General features: G+C 34.5%; 1 protein-coding gene across 1 annotated transcript; it reads right to left on the bottom strand.

Annotated features, from left to right (window-relative positions):
- Positions 1-283: 283 nt before the first annotated feature.
- On the bottom strand, positions 284-1,222 carry LOC145557967 (uncharacterized). The gene has a single exon (XM_081619133.1). The coding sequence runs from the start codon at positions 1,220-1,222 to the stop codon at positions 284-286; it is 939 nt and encodes a 312-aa protein (XP_081475259.1).
- Positions 1,223-13,909: the final 12,687 nt, after the last annotated feature.

Below are 13,909 nucleotides of genomic sequence, written 5' to 3'. Positions count from 1 at the left end.
CTAACGTTGCTTACATTTATTTAGGCACTAAAATAGCAACTAATTAATTAATGTTTGAAGCATAGTCAAACACACCCCCTTGCTTCAAACATACAGACAACAAGAAGCTTGCAAACAACAATAGAGATAATGCATTTGGCTTTGATCAAAGGACTACTACGACTTAATGGACTGCTACATATGACTTCGAACACAAGCACACAACTTGAACAATCATCGACTTTATCTCGACACCCAAGATACTTGAACCGCGACTTTCACGCCATTACCACGACATACGACTTTAGAAGAGCCTACTCTCTTCTTCTTCGACATTTTGAGCAAAATTGGTATGCGCTTTCTTTTGCTCATCCCTTTGCTTATCCCAACACCTATCTTCCTTGTGACCATACCTCTTGCAATAGTAGCATTGGACTCTACTCATGGATGAACGTTGACCTTCAAATTGATCACCACTATCATTTTCTTCACGACCGCGACCGCGACCACGACCACCTCGACCATAACCACGACTACTTCCATCACGACCTCGACTACCCTCATAATACCTTCCATTTGACATTTGTCCTTCAACTTGAAATGCTTTTTCATCTCCTTCATTCTCATGAGACTTTGAAATTCTATCTTCATGAGCTATAAGGGAACCCATTAATTCATCAAAACTATAATTAGACATGTCTTTAGACTCTTCAATTGCCGCAACAACATGATTGAAATTAGGGTTTAAACTCCTTAACACCTTACACACAACTGTTTGATCACTAATATTTTCACCAAATGATCTCATTTGGTTAACAATATTTGATACTCTAGACAAATATTCTTGCACCGACTCTTTTTCTTTCATTAATAGTGACTCAAAATTACGACGAAGGTTTTGTAATTTAACAGATATTACCTTACTATCACCCCAATACTCAGTTTTTAAGATATCCCATGCCTGCTTGGATGTCTTTGCAGATGAAATTCTAGGGAAAATATCATCATCTACTCCTGATTGAATAAAAAACAATGCCTTTGCATCCCTTTTGCGATTTTCACGCAACTTTTGATTTGGCTCCACCGGCGACTCCGTCGGTCCTACATACCCACACTCGACAATATCCCACAACTCTTGAGATTTGAACATTGTTTGCATTTTGATACTCCAAAGATGATATTTTTCACCTTTGAAAATTGGAATTAAGGGTTGTGTATTTGCATTTGAACCATTGGTTGCCATACTTACTCAAAAAAACTTACTCACAAAAAATACTACAACAATCATGCACTAATAAAATAAAATACGACTTAACCTTTTAGTTTCACTCAAAAACAATCTCACGACACTCACGACATTTAATTTTGGTTTAGGATCGGAACCCGGATTAGCTCTGATACCATGTTGAAACTAAGACTCAAGTAATATAATATTAATGGAGATAAACAAAAACTGATATCAAAAGCTACTGCTTGCATTCATTTTAATCAAAGAGAAAGAAGTTAGGCCAATATATAGCCTTTACAAACCAAAAAACTAAACTAGCTAGAATTAAGCAACTAACAAATAAAGTGGATAAACATAGTCCACTCTTGACTCCACTAACTCAACTAACTACTGACTTAGTCTAAGAACAAATACTAACGTTGCTTACATTTATTTAGGCACTAAAATAGCAACTAATTAATTAATGTTTGAAGCATAGTCAAACAGGGGGTTTGGAGTGCTATGAGAAAGTGTTGCAAAACCGACTATTAAATTATATAAAAGATAAATCAACAAATTCCTACCTTATAAAAAGTATAAAAATGCTCTTATTAAATAGTGTGATGCCAATTATACCCTTCAAAATTGTGCGTTTGACAATTATACCCTCATTAATATGTACAAGTTTTTTTTTTTTTTTTTAAAAATGAATAGTGTTTGACAACTATACCCACCAAAATGTTTATTTACTTAATTATTTTTCTCTCATTAATGTTAGTTGTCATGGACATTTATACTTCTAAACATAGCTGCTTACATATCAATACTTTTATTTGTGATTTAAGGCCAATCGAAAGAAGGTTAGCTATGACGCGCGCATAACGCGTGTTAACTTCCCTAGTATATAATAAAAGCGAATGTGTCAATCCTGATTGGAAAAAAAAAACTTTCAAAGAAAAAATACGATATGGTGTAGAATGATACGGAATGTGGGAGTATAACACATTATTCCAATATATTACCTTATACGTAGTATATGTTTGCTTATTATAGAAAGATACTTATTGTATTACAAAATATAAGAAATATTTGTTAGAATATATTACGAAAAATTCATTTAGCTTAGTGATTTCGAACCCATAAGGAAAAAAATCCTAAATTTTTTTAAATGGGTTATTGCTTAAAGTCTTGAATTGGAGTATCATTTGATATGCTTTGGATTAGTGAAGGTTTGTACATACAATTGTTAAGTAAATATGATGATATTACGAACATTGTTTCACGATTGTTATGTGGTACGTAGATCTGTCTTTATTTTATTTATTTTTTTAAATGTTTTTAGGGCCGGGTTTTTAGATAATATATATGATCGTCAATGTCCTACCATTATTAAAATCCTAGCGAATTCAATACCAATAAAACCAATTATGTCCGTCAATAACTAAGATTGGTGATTGTTTTATCTAAATCCAAAAAATCAATTGTTGCACATAGTGTAAAACGGATATATGGTACATATGAGATTTGATTTTGATAGCGTACATAACATATTTCTGGGGCTCAACCATTAGCTTAAGCTTTTGGTTGAAATGGTCCTTCAACAGATTTCATGTTTAGCAACACTAAGACTTAAGCAATTTACTATTTGCAACCTCGGCATTCAAAAACAAGGTATAATTATAATTAGCGTAGCTATGAATATTGAAAAGTTAGTAATGAATTGAAAACTGAGTATTAATGCACTCAATTACACAAAAATTAAAGAAACTAGCCCTAATGCAACAAGATTAAGCAAATCTGCGAATTGCAAGCTCGTGTATACAAATTTGCAACTGAATGGAAGATGTATAGCAGGACTGTACTACACCAATGACAATAACATGTTTTTTATCCGTATGTATTCCTCGCGTCCCCCGAGGCGAATTGGTTCACATGTGAAACGATAAGATTTACTCGTACTAAAACGACAATCAGATATTTCCTTACTTCATACTCCGTATTTCTTTTTACTCGTAAAGTTGTAAAGTTGTAACACATCCCATTTATTTTCAAATGCCTTTTTTTTTAATTACAAATATCTTTAATGAGTAGTAGTAAGTTAAAAAATAAAAAGACTTTTGCATTATAGAAACATAGGTCGCTATTAGGAAAAAAAAGAAATTGAGATGATAAATCTAAATATAATGTTTTTTATATGGATATTATTTTTTCCTTTATTAACTATAAATCACTTAAGTTGGTCAAAGTAAAATAGTATGTTAAATAGTGTAAAAGTTAAAGTACTTCTCCAACTAATAATAAGGAAACAGTGAGTACATGCTCAATTTAATATTGGAAATACCTTTATTTTTTTCTTCTTATTTTCTGTTTTTGGTTTTTTGTTTTTTAAAAAATCAAAAATAATTGAAAATAAAAAATAATGTCAAACAAGATTAATTATTCTACTTCTTTTTGTTTAATTATCCCATTTAAAACTTAAATATATAGATGTCATCAACATATTTGGACAGATGTCATCTCAAGCTACTATAAATAGAAGGGTAGTATGAAGAAATGATAACACCAAACTACAATAAGAATATAACGAGTTTTATATTTGTTTTGGGTTCACTTCAATTCAGAGATATGGATAGGGTCTCGTTCAAGCTCGTTACTTTTGCTTTTTTAGCATTCATGCTGTGTACTGCAACAAGTTAGTTCGTTAATAATTTCCTTTGTTTTATTATTATATGAACTCTTTAGATAGTAAACTATACAGTATTACTCTATAGTCTTTACTAATTATTACATAATTTTGATTTTATTAATAATGCAGCACCAGTTGTTGGAAGGGCGACAACATCTTCTACTGAAGAACTGGCATTGGCAATGGAATATAAAATGATACCGGAGAAAATGGCAACGAGCAGAGTAGAGCCGAGTATACACCAGACTAACCTGGGAAACCAGAAAACCAAGATGATGAATTCGCAACGAATTGTTGATGTTCTTGAGTCGTATATGAAGAAAGACTTACAGTGCGTGGGAGCAGGCAGGGGCTGTAACATTTATTTTGGACCTTCATGTTGTTCTTTTCCTTTGGCATGTCTTCCACCAGGTATTTTTGGTGGTGTTTGTGTCGGTTAATTAAGATCAATAATCACTATCTTCAACTCAATCAACTGCATTAATAATCAGTGTTCTGCTCAAATTGTTTCTCGATGTAATGTTGTATATATGAATAATATGTCATTGCTATGTGTTCATGCTAGTAGTTTACAAAAGCTAATAAGCATAGTTAAATAAAGCATGACAAAAATAAGATTTGTAATCACGGATGTAATATCATAAATAAATGATGTATTATTTTTCTTCTTGCATGTATGGATTATGAGAGTGTTATCAATTGTACTTTTTCTAATTTCTAATTCTATGCATAATGTCATAACGAACATGAGCAATAGTGTGTTTTAACAATTATTTTTACGTAAAAAAACTTGATATTGCAAAACTAAAATGGAGTCTAACTTTCAAAAAAGGATGGAGTGTTTGAAGAGGTGACCTCTACTTCAAATGACGAATCAGTCTATTATTAGGTCATTAGTACTCGCCCAAATTACAACAAATCATACAGACCGTAATTCGTTTTCATATTTAATCATTTATGTACTCCAAGGCCTTAACTAATACCATCTCGGATGCATCTAAAAACATGTTATAATAATGATTAGCTTAATTGAAAAGTGAGTACTAAGTACTGATGCATTCAATTACACAAAAAACGTGTATTAGTGTAACAAATTAAGCAAAACTACTGCAAATCGCTAGCTCGTGTACGCACAAAGATTTGCAACTCAATGGAATACATTGAACTACTACACCAAGGACAATCACATGTTTCCTAGAAAAAAAAAAAGGACAATCACATGTTTTTAATTCGTGCCGAGTAGTTAATGTTCCTCGCGTCGTCCCATGAGACGATATTGTTCACATTTTCAGATTTTCTAGAGTGCATCTAAACCCACAGGGTTTATGTATCCAAGAGCACTAACACTAATGAGGAAAAATATTTCTCCTCATTCTCTCTCTACCCACTTTCTCACTCCTCCCACCAATAGTTTTTTTTTTTTACCACATCAATGCTTATAAAAAAAAAACTCCTCACCACTATCTCTCCTACTATTTCCTATACCCCACTGCAATACACATCGCCTTTTTTAGTTTGGGAGTGGGGCCCATCACGCTACTATTCACCCACAATTCTCCTCATTCTATGAGAAGATTTATCTCTCCCCATGAGGAGAATTAAAACTTCTCACTAATGTAGGTTGAATGTTTTTTTTTTCGGATATTTCACCAAATGCCACTGACAAATTTAAAAATTCATCAAATGCCATCGCATTTTTCAGAATTCACCAAATGCCACTCAGTTTTTTAAAAATTCACCGAGTGCCATTAATGACCAACGGTCGTTAACTCCGTTAGTCATTAGGGGTTATCATGACACATGTCATGATATTATTGGTCCATTTATCTTTATTAATAAAAATTAAAAAAAAAGCTGAAAATATAAAAAAAAAAAATCAGAAAATTAAAAAAAAAAAAAAACCCAAAATTATTTCAAAAACCCCGACCAGCCAAAACCCCCATCAGCCACAACCACCCTCCCCGCCGCCGTTCCCGCCGTCCCAGCTACTGGATTCTGTTGTCCCACAGCACCGACGCTGCCCAAGAAGCTCTCCCGCAGCGCCGACCACCTAGAAGATCCCTCGCAGCGCCGACGTCGTTCCTCCCCCTCCCCCTCCCCCTCCCACGAAACTCCCTCCCCACCAGCACGAAACTCCCTCCCCACCACCACGAAACCCAGTCCTCAACCCTCAAAATCCTTTCTCTGTCCCGATCCCAGCCCCCTTCCCTTCCCCAATCCCTTTTCCGGCTACCTCCCCTTCCCCACGCTCCGATTTCGACCCTTATCCCCTTCTAACTTGGCGATTTTGGCCCTCCTCCTCTTCACAACCTTGATTTCGTTAATGGTTGTGGTGGGTAAACGGATAGGGGAGGGTTGGAAAGCAGCTCCGAGTTGGAGAACGGCGCGGCAAATCTGGCTGCTCTGGGCCTCGTCTGGCTGGTGGTAGGGGTGGCGAGGTGGTTGAGGTCACGGTGGGGCTAGGGTCTGGGGTTAATTTTAGATTTTACAGGGTCGGGGAAGTTTGTGTGGGTGGCTTTTGGGGTCGACGGTGGGTCAGGTGGGGCGCAAAAGGGCCGGTCGGTCGATTTTCGGTGGTTAAGGTGGTGGTCGGCCGTTTTCCGGCGATATAAGGGGAGGGGCTAGGGTTTGGCGGTGGTAGGGGTGGCTGGGAAAATTTTGGGGTTTTTTTTTTTTATTTTAATTTTCTGTTTTTTTTATAATTATTTTCTAATTATTTTCAGCTTTTTTTTTAAATTTTTATTAATAAAGATAAATGGACCAATAATATCATGACATGTGTCATGATAACCCCTAATGACTAACGGAGTTAACGGCCGTTGGTCATTAATGACACTCGGTGAATTTTTAAAAAACTGAGTGGCATTTGGTGAATTCTGAAAAGTGCGATGGCATTTGATGAATTTTTAAATTTGTCAGTGGCATTTGGTGAAATATCCGTTTTTTTTTTTACACCCTTATTTCTTCTGAGGAAGTATAAATCAAGGGTTGTGAGACAATTGAAAATGTCTCACAACTATTAAAATAATATAAAAGTGTAAGGAAGAGAGAGAAAGGAGGAGAGAGATAGGAAGAGTGAAAAAGATGGTTAGGCCTCACTAAAGCTTTTCAGACACATATCACGTGCAAAAATGGACAAAAAAATTTGGGGACCACTATCACTGCGTTTATATTTTGTTCGACTAAAACTCCAGTGGAGCTTTTTGAAGTACCACTGAGACTATATTTTGTACTACTAAGAGTGTATTTTGTACTACTGAGAGTGTATTTTGTACCACTGAAACTCCAGTGATATTGTTTGATAATTCAATAAGACAACTTTAAACTGACACATGAAATACCTATATTACCCTTGTAAGACATGATTTTATTGTCTCTCAACCCTCCCTTTATATAACCTCATTTCTTCTCATGTACACTTTTTCTTCTCATTAGTGTGAGTGCTCTTCATGTAAGTAGGAGGATAATTTGGGGTTCAGTGATACATTTTCTCTCTCTTAATGGTACAGACGTACAGTGGTATATTTTTGCAGACTGTTATGCACGTGCCATTAACGTATAAATAGTTGTCTAAATAGTACTTCTTGTGTACTATTATGCTTGTAGTGGTACTTTTTGACGTCATATTTTTCATGTTAATTTTTACATTACCACCCAAAAATGTAACCATTTTCGAACTAACCACGCTTTTAATTTTTTATTTTAAATTACCACCCCTTAAATTAAATAAATGCTCATATTACCACCCATTTCAAAAATCTAGTGGATTTTCCGTCTGTAGGCCCCACCTAACACTTTCTTTGACCCTTTTGACGAATTTTTTCCCCGATTTTTCTCTTTGAAAATGCTCTCTAAACTTTAATTCACATTTCCTTCACCAAATTTTACCAAATTTCAAAGAGAAAAATGTGAATTGAAGTTAGAAAAGCGTTTTAAAAGAGGAAATTTGCGAAAAAAATCAGTCAGAAGAATCAAAATAAGCGTTAGGTGGGCCCACACACGGAAAATCCACCGAATTTTTGAAATGGGTGGTAATCTGAGCATTTATTTAATTTAAAGGATGGTAATTTAAAATAGAAAATTAAACGGGTGGTTAGTTCGAAAATGATTACTTTTTTAGGTGGTAATTTAAAATTTTTCCTACTTTTCACCCTTAGGTTCCCATTATTTACAAAAATTCCACCTTATTTGCATACTAAATAGATTGAGCCTATGCGCCAAGAGTTTTCCCATTTTTGAAACAATAAGATCAACTAATTTCGTTCTCTAAATACTGAAGTACTCCCTCCATTTCTTATTTCTCGCAACATTTGTCATTTTGGGGTGGTTCACATTTGTTGCAACAAACTTATTTTTTTCCTTATTTGAATTTTTTTTTTCAAAATGACCAATATATCCTTACTTAAAATTTTTAACACATAATGCTACATATAATTATATTCCATTATAACCTTAATGTACAGTAAATTGATTATCTAAAATAATCAAATCCAAATAATCAAACCCATTATATTTCTCTCTCCTCCTTTGTCTATCATTTCATCATCTTCATCTATCATAATCAAATTCCAAACTACCCTTTAAGTGGGCTTCAGATATGGTGTTGGTGAGTTTGGTGGTTCGTTGGTGCTTTTGGTGGTGTCGTGGGTGGTTCTGGTGGGTCGTCGGTAGGTTTTTGTGGTTTCGGTGGCTTCGGAGGTTTTTGTGGTTTGTGGTTTCGCAGGGGTGGAGGAGGATCGTGGGGTTGGTGGCGTGGGTCTTAGAACTGGTCGTTTTCAGCGGTGTTGGTGGTGTCGGTGGGTCTAAATCTGGTAGTGTCGGTGGTGTTGGTGGTTTCGCAGGGGTGGAAGAGGGGTTTTGGTGGTTTTGTGGGTTTGGTGTGGTGGGTCTGGGTGGTGGTTGTGGGTGGCGTGGGTTCTAGTTGTGGGTGGTTTTCGGGTAGAAGTGGTTTTGTTGGGTGATTTTGGGTGGTTCTGGGTGGCTTCGGGTGGTTCTGGGTGGTTTTGTTGGTTTAACTAGGTGGTAGCTTTTCGTTGTCGGTGGTTCTGGGTGGCGTGCGCGTTCATCGGTGGTGGTGTTGGACTTTTAGTTGTTTAATTAATTATTCACCCTCTCTCCTTAATTACATTATGGAAAAAGATATATGCAGCCCTAAGAGCTGCATATAAGAACCTAAAAGTGGAAAGAATTGACAATAAATATACAATTATTACACTGATTTACTCGTGAATTGTTGATAAATTCCCAATTTAATACTAAAAAAGGAAAGATATTAAATTCTTATATGCGTCCCTAAGGACTGCATATAGCATTACCCTTACATTATTTACATGCCATTACTTTTTATTAATTATGCTTAAAAACTTTTGACTTGGGAAGCGTGCAACCCCCCTTTGTTGCAAGAAATAAGAAACGGAGAGGGTATGTGAATAGGACACGAATTTTAAGAACTGGAGAGAGATAGAGAAATATAAAGATAGGGATTTATGTGATGAGAAGAGAGAAAAAGTGAGACCATGTACACATTAGAAAATATTGCAGTACAATATTTGAGAAACTTCCTTAAATGATATGTTGCATTGTTGCAATATTTGTGGAATAGAGGAAGTAGTTTTTACGCGGTACTTCCTCTTTCTTTATTTCTTATAATTGCAAGTTGTAGCTCATCTCACACTAGTCTATAATGTCCTTTTTTCATTTAAAAATACTTTCTCCATTTTTTTAGTTGCATCACTTTTATAATTGTGGACTTCGAGGTTATGCATGTTTAGAGTACAAAAAGATAGATAGAGAGAAAAAATAAAGAGGAGATAATTTATAAACTAAAAGGGAAAGTGGTTTGATGCATCTAAATTAAAACTTCCATAGCTAATTAAAAAGTAATGCATCTAAATTCCTTTGTTTCTTTCTACTTGATACATTTCTTAGACACTTTTGTGAATCTATAAATTCAATCATTAATATCATTAATTACCGATAAGCAAAAATATAAAAAATAATTTTAAAAATATATATTGTGCATTTCTAACAAGATTCCATGCCACATGATGACTATTTTTTTTTTATTATTATTATGTATATAAATCACAAAATAGTCAAAACGTGTCAATTAAAAAAGGAGGAAGAAGTATCTTAAATTAGCAATAAGTTAAAATTGTTAAAATTTTGTATTATGAAAGTGATAGAGAATATAAATCGATTATTAGCTTTAACCAAACTTTTTGTTAATTTGGTCATTTAACATGGTATCAAAAGCCATCCACTACTAAAAATTAAGGTTTTTGCGACCGCCTCTAATAGTCGCAAAAAATAGCAAAAACGGACGCAATTCATTTTTGCGACCGTCAACGACTCAATGATCGTAAAAGGGTGTTCGTTATTTCCTTGGTCGCAAAAAAAAATTATTACGACCGTTTGACGGTCGTAGATTTATTGCGACCGTTTTTAATATTTTCAACGACCACAAGGAAAACGGTCGCAAAAATTAAAATTTACGACCGTTTTTATAAGCAGTCGCAATTTTAAGAATTAACGACGGCTAAAGGCGGTCGCTAAAAAGTTTAAAAAAAAACAAAAAAGAAAAGAAAAAAACCCACTCACATCCTGTACCCCGCAACTAGTTATCCCACCACCCAAACCAACTGTACCCAACGCTACTACCCACCACCATCAGTCCATCACTTCCCACCCAAATCACCACCGTACCACCACCCTAAAAAACACGGACCCACCATCACCGCCACCCAAACAACTACCACCGCCACTTCACCTCAACTCGAAACACCTTCAACACACAACCAATTGCCTCTCACCCGAAACACCCTCAACCCACAACCACCAACTGCCTATCACCCGAAACCACCTTTACCCACCAAACACTTGATCTGACCCAAAACCATGACCCTTACCCAGTACCCACCACCACCGGCAACAAAATTATCAAAAATTGAAAAAAAAACCCACAAAATCAGAAATAAAACAATCAAAATACAGAAAATTACCCATAAATTTGAAATTAAACAATTATACAAAATACAAAAGATTACCCATAAATTCGAAATGAAATAATAATGAAAATTTTTCAAAATTTATAAACAAAAATTACAATATAACAATTATACATAACCAGAAATAATTAGAAACAATAAAACTAGATCTACAATCTAATAACTAATTTAAATATCAGATCTAGAAAACCTTGACTTGTTTTAGGTTCGTTCTTGTTACGGTGGCTCGAGTGTGCAGTCGTGATAGCAAGCGTCGGCATCAACACCAAGCAAATTTATCAACATCTGATTCTTCAATTCTTAGGAAAGAGATGGAGGATGAGGAAAGAGAAAGGAAGTAGAGGAAAGAGAAAGAAGAGAGGAAAGAAATCAAAGATTTAGAGGAGAGAGGAAAAAAATGGAAGAGAGGAGAGGAAAGAGAAAGAGGAGCGGCGTGAGGGATACGGAGTAGTAAATTAGGGTTGGGTGAGATGGTGTCATTTTATACCCGATTTTTTTTATAAAAAAATAAGCTTTTTGCGAGCGTCTTTGACGGTCGCAGATTATGATATTTACGACCGTCTCTATGACAGTCGCAGATTATGACATTTACTACCGTCTCTATGACGGTCGCAGATTATGATATTTACGTCCGTCTCTATGACGGTCACAAATTATGAATTTTATGACCGTCTTTGACGGTCGCAAACGGTTTATTTTAGTTTAGAATTATTTTTAATTGTTCAAATGTCCTAGCGACCGTCTAAAAGGCTAAAAACGGTCGCAAAACTGTCGCAAATTTACGACCGTTGTCAAAGCCGTCGTAATATTGCGACCGCATAAAAAACAGACGCAATATTCATATTTTGCGACCGTTTTTCAGACGGTCGTAAAAAAACGGTCGCAATTTAGCCGAATTTTAGTAGTGATCGAGACAATAAGTGGGTCCATGTTACATCCCCACTTCAAATTCAATAGGCTCTCATGTGAGGGGATTTGATACAGACTATATATGTAGTATAAAAGTCAAAATGTTACAATAAATATGTAGACCCCCTTAGTGTCACAATGGCTTTTGATATGTAGTATAAAAGTATAAATCAATCTAAAGCTATATTTAACATGGTAATATATATATAGGGAGGATGTGGTTGGAGTGGCTTGGCCACAATTTGTTGCTTAGTTACTTTAGCTTTCAAAAAAAGGGGCTTGACCCACCCTTTGCATCAAAAAAAAAAAAAAAAAAAAAAAAAAAAAAAAAAAAAAAAAAAAAAAGTCTATTAAAAAAAAAAAATCCCATACTCTTAAGTCTAGCCCATAAATTCCTAAGATTTTATGATATGCCTAATTAACATTGCATTTAATTTGAGATGGATGAAATATTGTGTTAAATATGTACATAATATAATTTCTATTGATTTTTGCGGTGATCCGAATTGGAATTCGAAATATATTCAACATGTTTTATTTGATTTGGTTTTATCTTAGTTAATATTTGTTATCAAACGACTTTGATAACGATAATATTTCTTTTTCTCCACTGCTTTGTAGATGCTCACTTTCTAAATAAGAATGTTTTAAATTGGATGTATAACTTATTTAACACAAACTTTTAAATAAAACGGATGTTCAGTAAATTATTGAATATCCGTTATAAAGTTACTATAAAAGGCGCAAAAGTTACACTAAAACGCACAAAGGTTACTGTGAGTCTGTGACATATATAAGAGTTATTTATGCTTCATTGATAAATTTGATAAAAGTGATACTAAATTTGACAAAAGTGACACTAAATTTGACAAAAGTAAACTCGATGTACAGTAAATGACTGAAAACCGGGTGTATACAAAAGTAATTGTTTATTTAATTGCAGCCACCTTATTTAATTGGGCTAAGCAGCCCAAGTCCAGTAGACCAGTACTTAGATATGGAGTCATTTAAACTTTAAAGCAAAAGTGCAGAACAAAGAAAATGATAGAGTATAAAACATATTCTTGGGTCTCAACCATCAATTTAAGCATTTGGTTAATTTGTTCCTTTAACATGATATTGGAGTCAACGTGAGTACGTGACATAGAGGTCACGGGTTCGAATCTCATCCACCCCTCTTTCAAAGTGGAATTAATTCACGCCAGGTATGAATGGGCCTGTGTAATTCTTGAAATATGTGTTTTTATGTGTTTTTTTTTTTAACACACGATGTTCAATTGTAATTTGTGATTGTGATTCTCTGTAAATAGTTGGAATGATATGTGAAGCAGGATTATTAGTTGGAAATTTGTTTATTGTTTTGGACTTACCGTGTTTGACATGGATCCAAAACTAGTTAAAGTGCCAATTTAATTGATAGAAAGCACTATTCTATACCCAAATCCAAATTAGTTGAAAGTTCACCACACTTACTCTCTTTATTTATTATTTGTACTTGTATTAAAGCGCCAATTTGGGCTAGAAGCTAAGACAAGTCAATAAAAGGAATTGCAAGAGTAGAGGGCACATAGAATATGGTCGGTACGGTGCAAAGAGGGACCCGCGTTTGGATATTCATTTCAATAATAATACGAACCACTTATTTATCTCAAATCTTTATCCTAAAATCTTAATCGAATTTCATTTCAATAATAATATGGACCACTTATTTTTCTTAACTTATTATCCTAAAATCTTAATTATTGCATTTCTCTTGTTGGTAGGTAGAAATTTATTCATTGGTCTTGTGGAAAAAGCGTCCAAAGTTTGGAGAAATTTCCCAATACTAGACTTGGTCTACGAGTAGTTGTATAAATGATAAGGTAGCTGTGGTTCTAGTCTTATATCATACATAACATCTCATCATAATCCGGCTCCTGAAAATTTTCAGATTAATTAATAGAAAATTAAAATACAACTTTGTACGCGAATGTTCTTAATATCACAATTCAAATTTATTTTATGTAGTATTGCAAAATTCATCAAATGTTATCCCAATCTATTTAAGGCTTTAAAGAATGACCCATTTTTAAGTATTCAACTTTTAGGTTCGGAAACACTGAATGCGTTATTCATATCAAA

Source organism: Chenopodium album, chromosome 9 (assembly GCF_948465745.1).
Source record: "Chenopodium album chromosome 9, dcCheAlbu1.1, whole genome shotgun sequence".
In the NCBI taxonomy this organism is placed as follows: Eukaryota; Viridiplantae; Streptophyta; class Magnoliopsida; order Caryophyllales; family Amaranthaceae; genus Chenopodium; species Chenopodium album.
This window is presented reverse-complemented; position numbering and strand designations above follow the sequence as displayed.